Source organism: Fopius arisanus, unplaced genomic scaffold (assembly GCF_000806365.1).
Source record: "Fopius arisanus strain USDA-PBARC FA_bdor unplaced genomic scaffold, ASM80636v1 scaffold00175, whole genome shotgun sequence".
NCBI classification, from domain to species: Eukaryota; Metazoa; Arthropoda; class Insecta; order Hymenoptera; family Braconidae; genus Fopius; species Fopius arisanus.
Window position 1 is genome coordinate 106,091 of NW_011887914.1, and position 24,227 is coordinate 130,317.

The following is a 24,227-nucleotide window of genomic DNA, read 5'->3' on the forward strand; positions in this document are numbered from 1 at the left end:
AATGAGCAATCTTGGAAACGAAAAATGAGTTACAAAAACTCTAAATTTTTAAATTCAGTTGCTTGAGAATATCCATGTGTTTTGACGCCAATCAGATATCCCTTTTTGTTCCAAATGAGTCGATTCAGAAGTAATAGTCGTTTTTTAATTTCCCTAAGCTTGGAAACCCACCTTTCACAACAATTTCTTCCTAATCTGCCTATTCACATAGTTTTAGTATACATTATACAGGAACACTTAATGCCATAAATTGTCAGTATTGTATACCCATTATTCGGTATGTAGAAATTCGTGTATGTGCTCCGTGAATTTCACAAGTATCAATTATTGACGTTTTCATTAATGCCTAGAAACGTCTTTTGAAAATTTCAGTGCAAATACTACGAAATAAATACTCCCAATTAAATACCCTCCAATTCTCCAAAACCCCGACAAGTGATTTCCGCAATCGGTTGATTGCCTCCTCGCGACTTTCTCCAATACCTCGTGCCTAGAAAGTTGGAGGAGTTGGGAAAGTCCCAACTCCCCCAACTCTCTACCCACTCCATAAACTCTCTTACTCTTTTCCCTGCAAACTGCAACCCTTTAGAACAATCTTTCACTTCAACTGACCAAAACTTCCAAAATTTCTCCTTCCACTTTCTTCAACCCCTACCATGCACTCTCAAGAGGACCTCTACTAGAAACTCTTAGTGAGTAAACCATTCATGATTAATGGAGACTAGGAGGTAACCAACAGTCAGGAAGATTACCAGAATATTATAGTACTTGTATCAAATCTCAGAATAAAGATTTCGTGTTAATTTGAAGCAAACCATTCCTTCGATCCGGAATCCAACACCTGGCTCCTGTTGGAAAAATGCTAAATTCAAATTTATTTACCTAAGAATTGACGCCAAGGTCGTCTGACTATTAGTTTTGGTGTCTGAAAACACAAAAACCGACGGGAATGAACGCCTAATGGGTGCAGAAGAATATTAAGGACGTGAGAGTACACACATGCAGTAACAGGCCTTCAGAAGAGTAGGGAAAAAGAGTGAAGGGCGGAGGGCATGTATATATCGGTGGCCAACGTGTGTGGCCAAGAAGCATGCATCCGTGTAGTTGGATCCACAATAACAGCTAATACTCAATGGAAGCCTTCACAGCTAACACTCGTCATTTTCTTATGAGATATCAATCAAAATTTCCAATAAATGAAAAAAAATCTGTATTCCCCATTATTACTACTCAGGTCTTTTTATCGAAAATTTCTACTAATTTTCATTAATATTTTGCAGGTATATTAAATGTATTTACACGTCTCATATTCAGCTATTCAATCACTCAAATACATATCATAAATTAATCAAGTATTATAACTATTAATAATAAACTCTATGATACAGCTAATATACAATGCAGACTCAATTATCTGAGAGTTTTTCAATGGCTTTTGGACAAAAGAAATGAATCAATAGAAAACCATGAAACGTTTCAAGTCGAGGTATATAAAAAATAGTCTCGATCATGAGAGGTTTACGATAAAATAACACAAAAGGTTTTTTCTGAAAAAATTTCCAAGCAATTGAAGAGGTCTTGTGACTTTTTTTTATGTTCTCATGAGACAATTACATTATTAATCGACAAGGAAGAATATTTTTGTTATCTATGAAATTATCAGTCTTATGATTGAAATTGAGGGAAAGTTTGAAAAAATATTATTGTGAAGAAGTTTAGGTAAACCCTCATCCTCGGAGTAATGAAATAGTGGAAACATCTCATTCATGAAAAATTTTGTTACCTATGAAAAATATCGTCATCTTTTTGCTTAACGTAGCCTGTTTCCAAGATAAATGAAGATAGTTATAAAAAAATTGAGTGTAGCGATTAACGTTTTTTCCATTTTCCGTTCATTTTCTGACAGACGTAAATCTTTTTATGATTTGATCGTTGCAACTACTGTCTTTGTTATTCGGCGAAGAACACATAAACGTTTAAATTTTATGCGGAACCAGAAAAGTAAACAAAAAAAATGAAGAAAAAAGAAATATATTGAACAATTGCATTCGTTCATTTTGCACCAAATGGTAAGCATTTAGGGTCTTTGGTCGTTGACATGCGGAATACTGTTTTTGAATTCTGCTAGGCTACGGCTTCCTCATCAGTCTGTAAAAATAATGAAATGAACATTAAAGAAGATGTTTAAAAGACGATTTTTAAAAAAAGTCAAATCAAAAAATTATTTGTACAACCAACAATTTCGGAAAAAAAATTTTTTCAACAATCTTCTATATTTCCTGCACATGAGAATAGACAAGTAAAAATATCTCAAAAACGCGTAGGATATTGCCCATTAGCCACTATGATAGGCATATTTTGCACATTAAAGCTGGGAAATTTGGATAAGGTGTAACACACAAACAGCCATAATTTAAAAATTTTATGTAATAAAAAAGGCATTGTTTCATAAGCGCGGAGTAGCTCGAAGAATGCTCCAGTGACAGACTGGTAGAGATATGCGCCCCCGCCCTAGAAAGGCGTGACACTAAATTAAAAATTTGAATAGTACGAAATGTATGGGCAATGGATGGGGAAGTTAGCAGTGAAAACAGAAAACTTGGTCTGTGGAAAAGAGCAATATTTGTAAAAAACTGTTGGTTCCGTCAAGTGTATTAAATAATAGGCGGAAAAATAAATATCTGCCTGAGAAACAATATTTACATAGTTTATTTCTTGAGTTATAGATTTGACATTATGTTCCGCCCTAATCATTTCCAGAACTGACATAAGATCATAGAAAATTAAGAGCTCCAGCCGACAGTAGTGGCGGTGCGGTTAGACTGCTGTATACAGTAGTATACTGCTGTATAGTACATACGAGATCTACTGCGCACTCCGTGCGCAGCATTTGAATTTTGACTTCGGATTCGAGTTGACCAATAGGGAATCAGCCTTACGAGCTTCGACTCAGGCGAACTTCATTTACCTATCTCTGCTTTCATGATAAGGACTAGCATGCCAATAATCCGGGTTCGATAACGGGCACCGGTGGTCAAAATTGACAGCGCTCCAATCTCACAGTTTCACTGCCGAGCGGTAGTTTTGTCAACAGGACGGGTGTACCAGGGAAGGTTTTTTTTACCTCAAATGAAGTTTTTCCCTCCCTTCGGGAAATGCGTCACAGGGGGTTGGAGGGTGGGAAGGGAACGAATCGTAAAGACCCGCAAGGGTATACGAGTGAAAAAGTTAATAAGAGCTGCATAACTAAACATGCCTTATTCAATGGTGTTCTGATTATTAGGACATTTAACCACCCAAATGAGAAACGGTGTCGGAAAATGAAATTAAAAAATTGAAAGAAATGATTTACGATATAAATTATTTTTTTATCAATTCATATACTTGCACCAGTGGCATACCTTTCAGTTCGAATTATGTAAAAATATGGAAAATGTCTATAAACTGTGCCGTATGGCTGACTACCAAGGTAAGAGCAACGTTGTCAATATTTTATAAACGGAATCTTCTAAAAAATCAATCACGAATTTCTTGCGTATTGTATCGAATACCGTAATTGTAAAAATATTCCCCATATTGGCAAAAAAATCAGTGGATTTTTTTCATGATGTCAAGTGCGTACCCTAGTGCCCTTTTCAATCAAAGCTAACGGGGCCACGTTTTCCCATAAGACTGGGTTACAGACAGGTGTTTTCACTAATTATTACTCGCCAAAATGGATGGATCGGGGAATCGAAAATGTGGCTTGCGTATGGTTCATACTCTCAGCTATTTTACAAAAAAAATGTAGACTGTATTGAATATTGTCAGTATCGGTTAAAAAACCTTAAGAATACCGCTGACTTCATTATCTCCAAGTGCGCGAAGCAGATAATAAATAGTAGCATGAGAACACCATTTCCAATACATTTCGACAATGTCGTTTTGTTAAAGTACGTAACTATTACAACTTCTTAATTAATACTAAAAATTTTTATGAATCTAATGATATTTGACTCGTGCAAAAAGGTAATCTGTCCAAACATCGTTCAATAGTCAGACAAGTTTGCTACAACAGATTCGTATTAGTTCCTCTATTATTCAATTCTTTTGGTGGAGCATAAAGTTCTAAAAATATTTAGCATTTCCCACAAACGAATTTTATCACTTGACTGCTAAATTCTTTATGCCATCGGTGCCCGTAATCACGCGATTCTAACCTCGCTTCGCTCGGTTAAATCGCGGATTCCGGGCACAATGACATAAAATTTTGTATGAAACGCGTGCGTAATATATTTTTCGACTCGTGGGATTGTAAAACTCGCCTTCGGCTCGTGTTACAAACCTCCCACGAGTAAAAAAATATATTACGCACGTGTTGCATAATATACTATAACTTATTGGCTATGGACTTCATGCTATTCAAATTTTGGATAAGGGTCATGTCGTTGCAGGAGACATATGCTCATTTTTGCCGTTCTGTGACTCTCAATTTATGGGAGTTACCCAGCGCTGGTCAAACGTATACCCATAAAATGCCAAGGTTAATTTAATGACAGACCTAACCTCACTTCGCTCAGATAAAAACGCATTTTCGGCTACAATGACATAAAATAGCATCATAGCCACGGCAAAAAAGTCATTCTGACTCATGCGCGTTACTCGACTTCGGCTCGGACTATAAGCGGCATTCCTGAAATTCACTTTTCCCGTTCTAGGCGTGAAAAATACTATTACGGAACTGATAGGAGGGGACAATTAACACAAACCATTTTTTCTGTTGTCGTGTTAATTTCATTGACTACAAGCGATCACGAGATTGTGCAGCGTTACTTTAACGAACATTGAAATTAAGAATCAAGCACGAGTAAAAATTTAATTATAACATATAATATTTATGATATTATATAAAATCAATGAATTTATGGTTAATGAATTAAGGAGACCGTCATCAAATATATTGCGGATATATGCACGTATATTATCAAGATATATTTGCATATACAATTTTTGTCTGAATGTACGTTACATTTGAATAGACCAATTTAAAAAAATGGAAGCGTCACATCTGCAACGTTAAAAAAACATCCTGTCACTATTCGAGGTTTTCGATTTGTATCATTATTTAAGAATATATGCAAAGTTTCTTCTTTGAGAAAAATTTAACCGAGGATATTTGCAGAAGAGATTTGTGAATTAAAAAAAAAACAAAAACTGAACTTTGTATTGCAACGAGAATCTGACATGAGCAATGCTTGATAAAATTTTTCTATGCTTCATTTGAAAAAAACGTGAAAATCTCAAAAACGAGTATTTTCCACAGCGCATATCCCCGAAAAAAACAAAGGTATCTCCATAAAAAAAACATTTTGATATTTTTTTCGAATTATCATGTGATGTATGATTTTGTATGATGTATGAATTGGATATTAAAAACGGAAAACTCAAGTAGTTACATGAAGATTCTTCAATTTTTCAGATGTGATGTTCTTTTTTTCCCAACTGCATTATTCAAATGTATTGTACATTGTGACGAAGATGGATTGTTTCACAGCGGCTAAAATTCCGAGTGATTGAATAAAATCAAATCGAATGGAATCACAGTACGATTTTGTGTAGTTTTCACAGTGACTATATTTTTTTTTCAAATAAATCAATCCCGATGCGGAATATCCCATGTTGAAGGTTTTTTCGTGTTAATTGCCATAAAAACCACCCTCTTATCCACATATTTTTATATTCAGCCATCATCACAATTTATTCTTTTTCAACAAAACAAAAATTGAAAAATTCCAATCGCACAATTTTCTTACAAGATATCCATTGGTAAGTCTTCATTTCAGCAAACTTCAGGGTTATAAATTCGTGATAAAATAGCTTAAGCTTCAATAGTATTGATGCAAAAAATAATCCACCACTAATGCGTGTCTGCCCGTCTCCACTTTCCTTCTTTTTTCTCTATATTTTGAATTCCAATTCATAATATTACCAATAAAAGGTAATATGGAAATCAAATTATCTGATCAACTTTTTCTTTTGTTTCAGGATCCTGACGTGAAAAAAAGCATGCATATATAAAATATTTGTTAGTTATGTGAATATGTGAACATTTTTATATCAAAGCAAAAAAATGGGTTATTATTGAGAGTTATGTGTACATTTTCATATCAAAGCGAATAAATGTATTAATATTGAGAGGTGTATTAAAATGTGCATACCAATGTGATAAAAATGTGCTATCAATAAAAAAGTGTAAATAACTAAATCATCAAAAGTTAATAAAAATATTATCGTTAATCAGAAACTTTTGTTTCAAAATTTGTAATATCACTGAAAAAGAAGAAATAAAGCACGGAAACCCCGAATTATGACTTGTATTGTTACATTGAATGCCCTCTCCTCTACGACTCCACGAGAAGCCTCCTCAATCGTCGAATATTCCCAGCCATCCTGGACGCGAGGTGCCTTTGCAAGTAGCAAACTCTGTTGTGTCAAACATATCAGAAAGTATGTCAAGAAAACGTCATATCAAACGTCATGTCAAGAAAATCTCATAAATTATCATTACAAAATAATGATGGAGAATTGATTATTTCTAATACATTTGTTGGAAATTCCATTGCTTTAATATCTGAAAAATTGTCTCGACTAAAACGTCCAGTAGACACGGCCGAAAATTCTTCTAAAAATGTATTATCACAACAGGCTAAAGTTTTACGAATTTGACAACTCCAAATGTATTGCTTGAGAAACGTATAGATGTATGTAAAACAGTATCTCATTCAACATTTAGTAAATCTAATAATTCTTAAAAGATGTATCGGGAAATTCTCTCAGTTGATGAAATTTTTAGTCGTTTCAATTTAAAATTACGTGGATTGACAAAAATGCAGTGTTCTACTCATACTGTTGCAAATTTTTCTCCAAGTTCAACTGATTCTCCTCAGAAATCACAGTATTTTAAACCATCGGACTTATTAATGAATGTTGAAATTAATAATAATTCACAATTATGGAAAAATCGGATTTTTTCCTTAACAACAAAATCAATCAAAACCCCACTAATCATGATTCTGAGGCTGTATATAGTATTAATAATTCCTCAAATCACTCCAATGTTCTTAACAATCCAAGTAGAAAGAGTAAAACGAACTCTAGCATTTTACAAAAGAATAAACATGATATGTATACGATTACCTCTGCAAACCGGAAATCGGTACCTACAATGAACTTCATGGGATAATTTGCAAACAATGTCAGCAGAGGAAATTTCATAAGATCAAAAGCGTGGTGCGAATATCGATGAGAAAATTTCACATGGAAATAGAATGATCCTGAATTCACAAGGCACTATTACTTCCTCTGATGCAACAATATAGACGATGAATCTCAATGAAATTAGAGAACATTATGGGGATAAAAAGACAGAAACTTGTCAGCATTGTAATGTCAAATGTTTTCGATGCGAAATTATTCGTAACAAGAAAAATTCATTTAACCAATGTTGTGAACATGGCTAAGTCAAATTACCCCCATTACCTAAAATGCCACAGAAATTGAAAATTGTGTTCCATGGAACGCACCCCAAATCTACTACATTTTTCAGTCGAATTAGATATTAGAATAGTTCTTTCTCATTTGCTTCATTTAATGCAAATTTAATGAATTACACAAATCGACGAGCGAGGCCTTATTGTTTTCGAATTCTAGGACAAATTTATTATCAATTTAATGCTGCAGTATATCCCGCTGCCAACGATCGGCCAAAATACGGACAACTTTTCATTCTTGATCCTGCAGAAACAGTCAATGGTTTACAGAATACTAATTCATCATTGGATGATGAAGTTTTGCATATAATGGGGGCGCGGAACATCATCAAGTTCTTTGGACGGCTAGGGAAAATCACAGTTTCGAAAAAACGGATTTTTGGTGAGAATATAGTCCCCCTGGTGAATTTGTGAACATCCAAGTGGTAGGTGGTTCTAACTATAGTTTCACTATACAAATTACTGCATAATTAGAATGTTCATATTATCATCGATAAAAATGTGCAAAAAATTGCGTGCTGAGCGCGCAAAGCGCGCATTAAAGTGCTGTTCCCTTATATTAAAAGTGCAAGTAAATTTTCATTTGTTTTCGACATCAATTAATCCATTCTCGTTCAATACTCGATTATTGCTTTTTATGATCGATTTTTTTCTTGAAAACTATATCTTTTAAATTTTAACAATATAGCGGAAAAAAACTAAAAGATATTTTCGGTTACTTGGCATCACTGAATTGATATTTAAATGAATTTTTTCAACGATATTTGGTGAAGGAAAAATATATTCGCTTTGCTGTAATGTCAGTGATTCATCCAATGAAGTTTGCGACAACCACAAATAAATGGCGTTCAAATTTCAATATTGAATTATTTGTCATCTGGCAATTGAGTACAATTTAACCAGACAGTATAATGGACCAAATAAATTGCAGCAAATTATCGTCAAAATTCATTGAAACTCACTCATTGAGAAATATCTATTTTGAAAGGAAGCCGGTACATATTCCGGCTATGTACCAAGTTTAATAGTTACCGAATAAAATGTATCGTTCGAGTGTGGAAATACCTGAACAGTAAAATGCCATGATTTGTCGCAATTTCGACAAAGTCATATAAAATTCCCATAAAATCGACTCAGGAACCCCAATTGCCTTAAAATCGGCTAAATCGACTCTTTACAGACTAGTCGCCTAATTGCAGTAAATTATCAGTTGTAATACCACGAGAGCTTCAAAATTATCGAGTATTTCTCGACAGGTTCGGTGCAAACAAATGAAGGAGTCAAGTTCTTCAGGTATAAAAATCACGAGTGCTAAGCGCGAGTGATTTTTCCTGAAAAATTTGACGCCTTAGTTTGTTTGCAGGGAACCTTGAGGGAAATACTCGACTAATTTTAAAGCTCGAGTGGTATTCGTCGGATTATTTTTTCAATCCAAATTTCGGTTAACAGAATTGGCCCATGAGACGAACCTCACAGTTGTCAAATACAAATTTTATTTTCAAAACAAATATATTTTAATTCAAATTAAGGGATCGAATTAAATCTGTCATTGACATCTGGGGTTAATTCGACTGGATATTATTTTGTTTCTTATATCTAGGAACTACCAGATAAAATTATCAAAAAATTATCAGTATAATACCATGGTCCTTGCTATCACGTGACGTCGAATGGGCCAATCCTGTTAACGGAAATTTGGGTTGAAAAAATAATCGTAAAAATTCATTGAAATTCAATTATTGAGAAACATCAATTTCGAAAGTATAGCGGTCTATGATTCGACTGTGGACCAAGTTTAATAGTTACCGAATCGGGTGTTGAAATACATGAACAGCAAAACGCGATGATCTGCGCAATTTCTCGGTAAATTTCTGTTTTCTTGCGGAAACTTTCGTATCACTGTTTTCTGAAGAAACTAATCATAATGAGCAAAAACTATAATGTCAAATTTTATACTGAATAAAGAAACGAATTTTTCTGCCCACCCGAGCCGAAGGCGAGGGTGGTAATTTTGCACGTGGGGAGAACTTGTCTACTTTTCCTCTCTAGAGGAGAAATATACTATAGTTAATCATCGGTTTTGATGTGTAATATATGGACCATTCTATACCAATTCCCGTACACTTTTTACGTTTTTTTTTACATCAATTAATCAATTGTCGACCAATCATCGATTTGACCTCACTAATGAGAAAATTACATAATCTTTCTTTACGACGATATTCAAATTGTAAAAAAACTGATAATAATTAAAAAAAACTCAGGAGATCAAAATTTATCTTTGATAATGGAAAGAAATGAGTTTATTACTGCTTGTCTTCTCATTAAATTAGTGCAGAACATAAATACAGATATAAATATTATGTCATGATTGATTTTCAGCAGTAAAGCGCTACTCCTCGATGGACCCGCATATTCGGGATCTAGCATTTCTCCTTTAAGAAAGTGACAATGGAGTTCGCTCACTTAAGTCTGGTAAAAGAAATGCCATATATTAAAATCCATAGGGGGAAATTTAAAAGCATAACTCATCAATTATCCACTAAGAAGTTTGTGTTAGCATTTTTTGCAATTTCCACTCATGTCCACAGAAAGGGAAATTATTACAAAACAAAGGTCTTTTGAAGTAAAAAGAGGATTACATTGCACAAAACGATATTTGAACAAGCAGCTTGCCGTCCCTAACGGTAACAGATATCCTATTATTATTATTTCACATATTATTTATTTTTTTTTTAATTTTATTTTGCGATCAATTTCATTGATGGTTGTCTTCCAAATGGAATACCTGTAATCTCTCAAAGTTTCAGATACAAAACTGAATATCGCCTAAACGAATTATCCAATCTAGCCCATCTTTAACACCAAACATTATGGTTGTAACAGGAATCTTACGCTTACAACGAACTTCTTCAAAAAACGTAAAAAATGAAATATCTCGAAAACGTTGTAGGAACACAAAGTATTTCAGGTGGAGATACTTTATTATTTTTGCCCAAGCATTGTACTACATAATCTAGAAAGAGCATGCATTATTTTTTTTGTATTCCTATTATGATCTTCCTATTTTCATAATTCTATACAAGCATGAATCATCTTACTATCACCAGATTCGGTAGAAGTTTACTTATCAGTTTGTTTATCAAGGTCAAAGTATGTGCAAGAAAGTATTTGAATAATTAAACTTTCTATCTACTAAATTTCTCAAAAATCATTTCAATGAATACATAAGTACATACAGTGATGATGGAATTGGTGTTGTACAATGGGATTATTTTTCACAGTATGTAAATGTGCGTTGGTAAAACGTTATTTATATACGTAAGATGTGAATGTGATTTGAACGATGCGTTGAAAAAAACAGAAATGTGGAGATATCTCGGAAAATTTATACCGATAGCTATATAAATTTTGAGAGATGTAGATAGAGGCCATCGAGATGAACATTTGGAAAGAAAACAGTTAAATGGGCCCACTATTTTTCAAGATATCAGACCTAATTGATTAGCACAAAAAATCGAATATCTCCGAAACTACTGGGCTGATTAAGCCCAAATAAAATAGAAATCGTCCCTATCAAAGTACGAAAACGTTTCTAAAATTTCAAGTTGATATGTCCATTTTTGCGGAGGCTAGAGCGCGTACAACGATGTTTTGGAAAAAAAAAAGAAATGCGGAAATATGTCGAAAACTTTTTACCGATGGCTATGTAGGTTTTGATTGATCTAGACAAGGACTATCGAGATGAACATTTTAAAAGAAAAAATAGTTCAATCGGTCGACTAGTTTTCCAAATATTTTAAAAAACGTTTGAACAAGAAAAGGCCTGTCCTCGGAAACTATTGGACTGATCGAGCGGATTCTACGGCCAGAGTTAGTTCAAAGTAGGACCTGTAATTTGACGAAATTTCATATTTTTTGGAATTTTTCTTGTCCTCTTATTGTTGTATTTTTTAAAATTTAATTTTCAAAAATCGGCGAAAGGGGGGGGGGCGAATACAGATATGGTAGCCAAACTTCGTATTTTTACGTTTCAGACCATTCTGTATCATTTCTCATGAAAATTAGACAATGTCAAAATTGAACGATTATGAAGCTTCCATTCGGAAGCAAAAACTTGGAAAAAGAGGCGTTTGCTATAAAGATAATAATGGCTATTATTACGGGAATTAAAAAACCTTTTTCCTTCTCTTATACCCTTTCGGGTCTTTACGATTTGTTCCCTTCCCAGCTCCCATCCCCCTGTACCACATTGGCCGTAGGGGAGGGAAAAACCTCATTCGACGGGAAAAAACTGCTCTAGTACAGTCGTCCTTTTGACAGAACTACCACTCGACAGTGAAACTGTGAGATTAGAGCGCTATAAATTTTGACTGCCGGTGCCCGGGACCGAACCTGGATTACTGGCACGCTAGTCGAGCATTCTCACCGCACGACCACTACCGTCGGTTATTCTTGGATTTATTTTTTAATTGAATAAATAACGTAAATCCTCAATAACCTACTGATGATCAACTGCCTGTTAATTGAATAAAGGACAGAAATACGCAAAAACCACTGATTAAAATTTATGAAACCGTTTTTGTGCTCCTATAGCTCCTACTACAAAACTTGGGTATTGAGTTAGTGGTTAGAGCGTAGCAGTAGTATGCGAAAGGTATCGTTGCCGCCGTAGTCGTTGATTACTAGTAAATCCTAAAAACGAAAAAAATTATTTTTTCACTTTTTGCTAATTAATTGAATGAGTACCTCGGTAGCCAATCATATGCCGAGCATTTCCAGTCTACTCTGTTATTGATTTTATTACTAGCTTCTTGCAATCACCGTGCAAAGGTTAATAATAGAATAAATTTCAACTAACAATGAATGTATCAAATATTTTTGGTAAAAATAATGAGTCTCGGCTGTTAATCGGTAGCCATCAGTGGACCAATCAAGGCACCAACAATCGGACCAGGCTTATCATCCAAGGGTTGACAGAACATTGGGCCAGTCCCTTTTCCAAGTTGCTGTCGAACTTGGCCCGAGCCTCAGCCCAATCCGGCCTTTTTACGTGGGAGATACAAGATTTTGATTTTAGATGAGACATCCACAAGTTTTCGCAACTAAAAGGTCTTTTATATTATATTACTAAACTGATGAGTATCAGTTGTTTTCTGGTCCACTTCGTAGGCTTTTTGAAGACGGTGATGGTATACCTCATAAAAAAACATGTCAAAATGAAGCAAATCATGAAATTCAAGATTTGAGCTTTTGACTCAACTATTTTTTCTTTTGATTTGAGATTTTGGCTTCAACCGAAACAGTTTCGCAATCAAATCATTAATCATTAATCGAAGACTTCTGCTGGTTTCAAGACTATTTTTTGGCACAGGATTATTTCTCCATTAATAGTTGAACGTGAGATATTACTTATATGAGATATGAGATACTATTAACACTGCACTATTAAAAATTTCTCAAAAATTCAGTTAGAAAGTCTACGGAATTCTCAATTATATAAGTTTTCAATTTCAACAAAAAAACGCTTACTAAATTATTAATTTGCCTTAAATCTTAAAAAAAAAATAGTTTTCATGTTAAATAATAATTGATTTTTTAAATTGATACATAAATATCAAGATAGCGCTTTTGTGTATCGGATGCGAAAAAAAATTCTGAAAAAATCTTTGTACAAAAATTCTGCAAAGTTTTTTGTTGTGAAATACAAAAAAAAAATTGATCAACAGGTTATTTTCAGACTTCAAAATGTTTGAATATCCTTGACAATCTGGCAATTTGATGCAATCATAATTCGCCTGCAATAAGCAAGCTTCAGAGAAATATATATGGATTATTATTTATCGCGTAGGGATTTCGATGAATCCGGTTATTTGAATGTGATGACAAATGACAGCCTAAATTTTATGTGCGACATATGGCGTTAATGTTATGGCGTTTAACATATGTATATTGCTCTGAACATTTCACACTAGAGCCTTAATTATTCTCCCATGTAATTTGCCAATTCTAACTATAAACGGTACTTCTGTCAGATCATCTACTGAGAATTTTTGCATCGTTCGGAAATTTTTCGGCGAATGAGTCGAAAAAGGACAAGAACGAATATTATATTTATCTTCGATAGAAATTTGATTACTGTCCAAAATACTGCAACCTGACTAGCCGAAATCTGTACGCCAAAAATAATCCGAACAATAGTAATTCTCTCACTGTACAATGAAATGAAGATTTCCCTCCACCTTCCCTGTAATTAAACAATCATGTCAAATTTCGCAGGAATAGTTATTTTCAGGCCACGCCGTGGAAAACATATCATCCCTCCCCACACGCAAGATTGATCGCATGCATGCAAGCATGTGGGGAAGGGCGATCTCTTTTCCACGGTGTGGCTTCAATCAAATTTTCCCAGGCGCCAGTCTGGAGAAAGCTCCCTGCCATACCCGTGCAACGAAACAATCGCAAAATATTCGATCATTTTTATATCTTCGGAGTATTAAAACTGAATATTTTTTTACATGCAAGGAGTGTACTCCAACACAACTGAAAACAGTTATTAACTATCAACCAAGTTTTTCATTATCCCTGAACAATTTCAAACAATATTGTATATAATATTGAATTATTGGATTAGACAATGACAATTCGACGAATATTTGATGAAATCTCGACCCCGTGCGACAACTTAGTCGTTGGCAATATGAGAAACCATAGTTCGTTATTGCTGTACCAAGCAATTCTCAAAAGCTATCTCTCCACAATGATTTTGCATCTAAATAGAACATGAGAATCTATTCGAAATATTTGCGCTTTATCCTCTTTCCTATATCTACTACAGTCCTTATTATGATAAGAGGGGACAAAGATGTTGCCGACACGTGGAGAGGGGAAAATACTGGATTTTATTTTTGGTAAGGGACTGTGGAGGTATTTTTAAACTAAAACTCAAGCTAGGCACTCGGCAAGAGGAGGCTTGTCAGCAAAAGCCTTCATCACGGATTGAAGAGTCGACGAATGAGTCGACTGAGAATGAGTATATAAATTTCTATAAGCCATTCAATCAATTACCTTGTGAGATGTATACAAGTAGAACGAGACCAAGAATTAGGTGGGCTTCAGCAATTGTACTCAACCCACCAGCGGGTATGGTGTCGTGATCCGTGTCCTCATGATCCGTGTAGTCATGATGATTCCTTCCGAAGCACAAATTATTCATGTTTCGATGAATTTCTCGGCACTCATGGTCCTCAGCACCATCGCATAGACATGTGTTAAGTTTTGCTGCTTTCTCTTGACGTGACAGAATGTCAATCGAATTTTTGCATCTGTGAAAAATATAATGCTATTCAGTAATGATCTGGATTGATAGTGTAAATGAACAATTCTGGTTAGATTAATCAAATTTTACATAAAATTGTTATTCGTTCTGGAATATCATATCTTAGAAACGAATATTGCTAAGTCTTCATACGTAGTATTTATTCGTAAAGAAAAAAATTTTCATTAAATTATTTAGAATTTCATTACTATTTTACAGTGTAAAAAAGAATGACTCCTAGCCAGTCAAGAAACTACTTTTGAAAAGTATAAACAGAAAATTGTCGCCAGATGTTCAGAATAGTTTCCTCATTCCTAAATCGAAAAAATTATATTTCAATTGCACACAGTAGAGTGTGCAGGGGTAAGGGTATAAATAGATCAGAATTTGGCCAGAAAAAAAGAAGACTCCCGATAGCTTAATTGCGCGCCGCTCATCCTACCGGGGGCGATTTAAATACAATGTTTACGGGTGAGGAAGCGCTTCTAGACAGTCAACTAATTTTATGACAAATTTTGATCTTCTTTTGTGAAGCTTATGTTTTTAATTTTCCTACTACTATTTAGAATTTGATAGGCGCCACTCATTGTATAGCTTTATGTCTCTCCTGCTCTTATGTTGAGGGAAACCATGGAAAACCTCAGTAGTCCTGCCGGCCGGTAATGCAGAAATTTTGCTGTGTTTATCATTCACACTGACTCGGTAAACACAGTAGTTCTCGACACCCATGCCTAACGCCGACAGTCTCCACGCAGAGAGGTGTAACTAAGCAGAAAGCCATCCAAGTACTAACCCAACTAAACGTTGCTTAGCTTGGATGACCACCAGAGCCACACACCACCGGCGTGACTACTGCCGGCGCCTAACAAATTTTATTTTTCTCTCTCATTTTTTTTCGATTACTCATTGATTCCATTTTTTTTTCGTTAATTTCAAATTTAGAAGTACCATGATTTCTCTGTCCCCAACTCACAGCTCAAAATTTTCATTCAAAATTATGAGTTACGAATGCATCAAGGGGAAATCGAAATTACAGATATTCCCTCTGAAAAGTAAGAACTACTTTTCCGTACTGCTGCTCACGATTTCTCATCTGGGAATGGTGTTGAAAATCACTGTTGAAAAATACTATCCGGGCTTATGGGATAAGATCTTTTGACGTGTATGGTTGGCCCGTTCTTGCCTGCGGCTGGAATACGAGTAAAAGATCCCATCCGAACAGCCCGGAAACATACTCTTCCACAAGTATCATGAAAACTTTTAAAAAGTAAGTAAAAATACTGAGAGGTAATAGATGTACTTTTGTAAAATATTTTTATAACTTTTCATTTAGCAGAAATACTTACTTACTTTCTACAGGTCTTTTCTGGAATTTTCAAAAGTGAACTAACTAAAGATTCGATCAAAAAAGTCCCAAAAGTTTCTACAAAGAAAAATTCTCTTGCAATCACCCTTTATCAATCAATATAGACATATATATAGTTTACATATTATACTCAAATACTTAACTAAAAGCTCTAATACTTGAAGAGGCACTTACCTGTGAGTACATTTTTTCCCATGAATCATACTTCTGCAATGAAGATGGTAATAAGAAAGAGCTGTTGAACAAATCGTGTCAGCATTACAAATAGTCGTTGCTATCTTGCAGGATACTCTAGTTTTATTCAGTGTATTTAATACTGATGCTCTGCAAACTTCCACTCTCTGTTTGGATCTAATGCACATGCTGTCACTTTCACTGCATGTACACTGAAAAAAAAAGTAAAATGTTAGTTACTTTTACCAAATTTGTTGAATAGAATTTTTATAGTGCTATTTAATAACCTGAGGAATTTGAGCTTTAAAACATTGTCCTTTCCAATTATTAAAATGTGGAAGATAGTTTTTCAATACATAACATTTTTTTCAACGCTATTGAAAAGGGATAGAGCAAGACAATAATGCGCTTTTCAGCAGAAGCGTTCCATAGAACTAGACTTCACGAGAAAAAAAATATATATGTTAATGATTATATGCGACATATATATGACATACTGCATTTTGATGATACGTGATACACATATGCAAATATATATATATATTCAATATACACCTGATAGACAGCATTTATGACCGACATATATTCGAAATATATAATTGATGTATATATCGTTTACAAACTGTTTCCTGTACGGTAAGTCAGGTTTTGCAAAATTAAAGGGATTAATTATATTTGACATATTCATGGCGATTAATGTAAAAAATCGTATAAACATTGGAGTAAATTGTGATATATCGGTCTCATAAAACTCTGAACTCACTGTCATAAGTTGTTTTCCTTCATCAGTGCTCGATAGTGCAATAAGCGTAAGAAGACAAGTCTCTGGACAACTTGTAACACCACCACGAAGGTCACTTGCACAACTCCCGATGTATTGTTGAAGTGCAGTACCACATCCTGACCTAAATGCACATTTCACCCTTGCGTTCTCGCAACTTATGGATATACCTGTTGTATTTGTCTCATCATCTGCAGCAACAACAGTGAGTACCATCAGTGCAGAGAGCATGAAGCTCCATTGAACTTTTCGAGACATTCTCCTTCTGTAAAATTCAATATTGAATAATTAATTACATGAATTACGTATCTCTTCAAATCATAGAATGAAAAATTTCTTGATTGATTTTTTTCGATTTATAGAATTGTTTCGATTATTTTTCCAATCCAAATTTCCGTTAAAGGATTGGCCCATTCGACGTCACGTTGTACCAAGGACCATGGTATTATACTGATAATTTTTTGATAATTTTGTCTGGTAGTTCCTATATATAAGAACAAAATAATATCCAGTCGAATGAACCCTAGATGTCAATGACAGATTTAATTCGATTCCTTAATTTGAATTAATATATATTTGTTTTGAAAATAAAATTTGTATTTGACAACTGTGAGGTTCGTCTCATGGACCAATTCTGTTAACCGAAATTTGGATTGAACAAATAATCCGACGAATACCGCTCGAGCTGCAAAATTAATCGAGTATTTCCCTCAAGGTTCCCTGCAAACAAACGAAGTCGTCAAGTTTTTCAGGAAAAATTTTTATGCCTGAAAAACTTGACTCCTTCATTTGTTTGCAACGCACCTATCGGGAAATACTCGATGATTTTGAAGCTGTCGTGGTATTACAACTGAAAATTTTTAAGAAATTTTAGAATCAGCGATTGCCGAGATCAACAAGCAAAACTAAAATTATTATACTAATATGAACATCAGTAAGCAGCCAATGGAGAAATTAAATCGGACCGACAAAAATAATGAATCTCCAATGAAAAATGAATTTAACAAAAATAAAAACAATACATAAGTCAGTGATATTAATATTGAGAATTTTCATTGCCTATAAATTGGCAATCGACAAATCGATAATACTCAATATCTAAGTATAATCTACATCAATCTGTAAAGATTATCATAAAATGAAATAAATTCAAAATATTAACACGAATATTGATGAGAATAGTATTAGCGCTGAGCCCTGTTTAGAATGGCATATCGGAAGTAAAATATTACGACAATTATTTTCAGCCACAAAAATACCCATAATCTATCAGTGAGAGATATGTTCAATCTATTTTTTTTTTCAGAGTCAATTGACACTTTCTGCTCTCAAAGCCCACTTTTTAGTTAAAGAATACATATGCTATACCATTTTGAAGCTTATAAAATCAACTTTGAAACGGCTGTTGTGTCATATCCGCTTATTCATGTTAATTATAGTCATGATCTCAAAACATTCGTTTGAACGTAAAATTCTGTCTCACATTCAAATTTTTTAATGTGTTGTTTCCATAATCTTCTGATCTTTAATGGTTAAATATATATGTGGGTCACTTGGATCAGTTGAATAGGTTCCGAAAAGGAACTAATCATTTGTTTAGATTTTTTTCAGGAAAATCTCGACGAATACTCAACCACCTGACATTTTTTTTCAAAATGCTCCTCCTGATGCCCTTCATCTTAAACAATGAAAATATATCATTTTATCTCAAGTCGAATCGTTTCAAATCTGAACATCTCAGATTCATCTATTTTTAAAATCATCTTTCTACTCGATAAAAAACGCATCCAGATTTTTTTTTAGATTTTTCCATTAGTCCTTCATTTTTGTATGATTTTTCTAATGCGGAGACGAAAGCCACCTTTTAATGTGATAAAGCAATTGAACACTGCAGTTCCATTCACAACGTTGATATTAATTATTTTTTTCAGTTTTAATTGAACCAATGATTAAATATACTAATATATGACTTAAACTGAACTCTATCACCGATATAACGTAATCATACTCGTTGTGAATTGCGAGTCATCCGAATATTTACTGCAATTACAAGAGTAATGTCCGCAGAAATTTGGCTGTACTGCGTCGGTAATAGTAAATTGTTTTGATAGTGATTCGGTAAATCTTCACGTTATTTGATTGTATCTTCCGCGACTTTGATGATCGAAAACTCAAATTTCCATCTGTTTTCTACAAAACTGGTAACAATGAATTATTTCTTGGTATCGATGCGTTTTTTGAACGATTTATGGTCACTGTACTATGGTCACAGCAGTACCCATTAAGTGACGAAGTTCTAGATTCTAAACTCTGACTTTCGTTATTCTAATGTCGTGATCAATCAAACTTTTCGAAATAATTACCACATTTTTTAAGACACACATACATACATGGTGCTCAATTCTATTCCTTTCACGGCTATATCGCCTCTCACTCAAGTAGGAGGCAATTGCCGAATGCTGTTCAAATTTTATATTTCTTCATTTCCGGTAGAATACGCGACTTGAAAAAACAACTGGTTCGAAGGCTTCTATTAGAAGGAAAAAATTACAAAAATCGCTGAATTTTATGGAGAATTACAAGAATATCAGGTTATTTATCGAATGTCATGTTGATGCAATTACCGGGGGAGGTGAGGGCCAGAAAATGTATATTATACGAAATTTCGAAAACAGTGCTCTTTAAATGAAACTCAGTTAAAAATTATTTAGGCAATTTCATTCAGTCAGCTTAGCAATTCTGCAATAATAAATCAATTATTGAACTTTTAAAGTTGGATAGGTAATGGACTCGGTCGCATGAAATTTGAGAATTATTGTCAGACTTTGAAGAAAATTCCGGCATAAATTACAATTGAAATGATTGAGAATCGAATTTCAGTAACTAAACACAGTAATTCAAAATTAGCAAATCATTTATTGATAAATTTTGGAATTTATCCAGTGGTCAAATGACATGTATTATTTTTATGAATATTAAAATTTATCATCATGAGGACACTGATGATTTTGGTTGAAAAGCAGAAAGAAAAGGCATCAACTTTGAGGACGCTTGCGCGGTCGCATCGGCGCTCGTCCTATCTACGTGGGAGGTGGACATTTGTATCGAATCAAATCAAAAATTTCGATGAAGCTTAAAATCTGTCACATTCCTTCCTCACCGTTTATTGATCGCAACTTAAACTTATTTCCACTCAAACTTCATCTTTCATTGGCGCGTATGTACTCTACTGTACGCGAGATTTTCTTTCATTGGCGTCTATGCACTATGTCCTGTGCACGAAATTTCTCATGGCGCATATTCATAGCGGCATTCTATATGAATTTAATTAAAAACAAGATTTTTCAAAATTTGTAATGCCTGAAAAGTTGAGAGTCTGACTGATTTATCAGTAATAATAACGAGGAACTTTCATAGGAATGTGTTATGCTTAAATATTCGAAACTGTTTCGATGAAATTTCAGGAGTACTTTTTCAATAATATACTCTCACAGATTAATGATCTGTGACGGAAGACACATTGCTACGCGCACGTTCGGTTTCTAGTTATTAAAAATTAAAACATTTGGAAAGAATTTTTCGACCCTATGTCGGAATTCTGTTGGAAAATCGTGAAGTGTTGCAGGTAAGGAAATAATATTCTCCGGAAAATTTTAATTATATCAAGTTTTTCATAACTAATTTCGCATTCATAAAAATCCATTGAGGGATCCGCAATGGTGGTTTTCAAGGATTTCCCCGGCTACAAAATTATCACTCTTTCCAAATTTTATTTTTCTCATTCGAGTGAAGATAGTTTATTGCCATATTCCTTTAAAATGTTGCGTGGTTATTAAAAGCGAAAATACCCACAGTCTTTTATTAGTTTCCATGTTAGTTGGGTATTTTCCAAAATACATCTGGTGACCAGAAAGGGCCAGGAAAGGGAGAAGACAAATATTTCAAGAGATGGAAATTATATCGCTCTTTCCGGGGCAACAGGGCCTTACTTGTACCTGAGATACGTCTTCAGTCTCTTCTAGATATTCATTGTATAAAGTGCCTTCTGTCTGTTATAAGTCTTAGATATATTTAAAATTATTTTAAAAGTTAACGAACGGGTTAGCCTTTTTTAACCACATAATCCAATACAGAATAATCGATTTTTGGACCAATATAAGTGTACTCAAATCTCTTGAAAAAGTAAAATTTTATTTGCTAACAACTGCCATAGTTTCTTGAAGTCCCTGTATCCCTTTAAAAAATGATGAAAACTGATAGATTCTTTATAAAATTATTTTAGTCAAAAAACAAATTTACAAAAAAACACTGCCTATATGGGAGCAATATATACATATAGCGCACCGAAATGCAAGGCGAACAAACTAGGGGGAAGTGTAAAACAACTCGCGAATGAATTTCGATTCGCCCAAACTAATATGGGCCTCCTTCGTATTCAATTTATTCAAAAATACGCAATGTTATTAAAATTGTTCTGAGCCTTTAAGTTAAAAATCATTTTATAGTAACTATAAGTAAAATTGAGTCAGATATTAATTATTACTTTCGAATATTTAAGAAGAGATATGCGCAATTTTCATTCTACATTTATTTTTCATCTTGTTTCATTGTGTTCCGCTCGCTCCTACATACACCCCGATATACCATCTAAATATTGCAGGCTTTGACATCTAAACCATATATGTAATTGTACTCTAAGAAAACAAATTGGAAACATAAATTTGAACGACTGCAAAGTTTTATGTGTACGTAAAATAACTATTACAGTGTAACTGAATGTTAATGATTTTTGGATCATCATTTTCACCAATCGAGTCGTATAATTTAATAAACTACAAAGCCAACAAAAAGAAATGGATTGAGTGGGGGGCGTGATGAATTGCTCGCGCTATATAGCGGATCTGAAGCTTTGTAATACTCAATATCACACATACTTCCGGTATCCTCGTGTCACATGACCGTTCATTTCATATGAATGAAAATCCATTTTGAGGTGTAAATAAACACATACTTCCGGAGTATACTATTATTTCAATTAGACATATAAATAGACCGTTAATTTGAATTAGAAACATAGTTCTTTATTCCAGGAAAAATTGTGGGCACTCTGTTATCGGCACACTGGTAGAAAATTGGACTTGAAATTTTAAGGCAAAAAGCTTTGGAATTATTGCACACAAAGGAATACCATGCAATTTTTATAATTATTTCTATACTATTTTTCAGTGAATGTCTTAAATATGCAACTAATTCTCAATTGTCAAATCCTATATAACACTGACAAACGGTGAAAATTTTAGAAATGTGTACAATAATATATATGAAAATTAACGTTTTTGGCAAAAAATCGAAAGTTTCCTAATATAAAAAAAGTTTTTCGTACATTCCTGAGATGACTGCCTAATTTAGTGAAGGCTTTCTTCTTCTCCGAATTAGAATTGAATTGAAACTATACAAATACAAATGTAAATGAAAATTGAAATATCGGACAGTGCAATCCATAATCTTTCACCAATTGCATCCATGAAAAGTCAATAAACTTTTAATGTTTGTTTCCATTTGCCCATATTCCAAATATTGAAAATCTAATGTCGGCAGAGATTGCTGAGTTTTTATCTCGATTGTGGAGATTCTAGTTCTCTTCATGACCCTGTTTTGATTTTTACAGATACCACTCTCGCATTTCTGATGTAAAAATAATGAAAAAATAAAAGAAGATTTGAAAACTGGTACGATTGCGGTAATACTAATTATTAAAAAGGGAAAATGTGTGAGATGGATCGAAATCAAGAATACAAGGGAATGAGCGCTATTCGGTAAGTGGCTTGTGTACAAAAGCAAAAAAAAATGAAGAAAAAATAAAAATAAAATGAGAAGATGGAGAAGCCGTGAAGCCTCACCGAACCATCTGTCCCTCGTTGCCACGTCTGGGGCGGCCGACGGCCGGGCGGGTGCCTGCGTTTTGGCCTCGACACTGGCCCCGCATCTCCCTTTTCCCTGTCTCTCTCTCATTCCCGGAATGAAAAGTTTCCAACCGTTACTTATAATAATAGCAAACCGGCAGCCGAGTTTGCTATGGGTCCGTACATCTAAATGAACAAATTCATTTCCTCAATTCTAGAAAAAATGCACATCTTATTCTCCTTGTATTTTCTTATCTTCACCTATCTATCTTTTTCAGACATTTTATGCGTGCTGAAAGGAAGGCAACCGCGTCAAAGGAATAGCTCCCCATTTGAAATTCATCCCAAATGCAAATAAATTTCTTCAGATAAAGTGCTGAATTTAAATATATCAATTTGTTACTTCCAAATGGATCAAAATGAACTTTCTTATCTTTTTTTATATTACCCCAATGTGATTCACTGCCAAATTTTAAATGGCACAAATGCCATTTTTAAACGGTGTCCGTAAGTATGTGTGCGTGCGTATGCATCTCTAACAAGTTTTCCGAACTTATTCAATGGGACGCTTTAGTGTATTCTTGAAATTAAATTTTTTTTCTTCATTTGAGAGTATTCTTGAATTCTGGTCGTCCATCTTAACCATAATTTTGTTCACTTATTAATTTTTTTCAATTTCTTCGTTTTTTCGAAAATCCCGTTTTTGAAGAACGGTAGAAAAAATATTATCTGATACTCCAATGATGATTTGAACACTTTATTTGGGAAATGAGTAAGTTTGCTCAACTTACGGGTTGAGCACTTAATAGTAATAACGAAATTATCGATGTAGAGGGATGATTCGGCTAAATTTGTACTTTCGGAATATTTAAATTCTGAACCTATCGCGGAATATTCTACTTTACTAGAGTGTAATTTAACTACCATGGCTCTCTATGTTGATAAAAATTTTCAGGTGAATATTCGGAAGCATATTGCTGATTTATCAAAAAATGACTGTACCATAGTTAATGACAGAGCACTTTGCGACTTGTTTTATAATTTTGAAGGATCACAAGCATAAGTTTTTCTGCGTATCCAAACAAAATTTCAGATGGATAATTAGGGATGAAGAACTCAAATTTATTCTGACAATGGTAAGTATTGAAGAAATCTG

At 34.0% G+C, this 24,227-nt stretch overlaps 1 protein-coding gene across 1 annotated transcript in view; it reads right to left on the reverse strand.

The window, feature by feature from the left end:
• Window positions 1-1,567: 1,567 nt before the first annotated feature.
• The window catches only part of LOC105272444 (growth arrest-specific protein 1), a 28,418-nt gene continuing 5,758 nt past the window's right edge, over window positions 1,568-24,227 (reverse strand). Inside the window, exons 2-5 of the mRNA XM_011314592.1 lie at window positions 17,151-17,433; window positions 16,388-16,599; window positions 14,598-14,854; window positions 1,568-2,148 (exon numbers count right to left, since the gene is read on the reverse strand). Coding sequence (XP_011312894.1) covers window positions 2,144-2,148; window positions 14,598-14,854; window positions 16,388-16,599; window positions 17,151-17,433 — 757 coding nt within the window. The 3' untranslated portion in view covers window positions 1,568-2,143. The remainder of the gene's footprint in view (window positions 2,149-14,597; window positions 14,855-16,387; window positions 16,600-17,150; window positions 17,434-24,227) is intronic.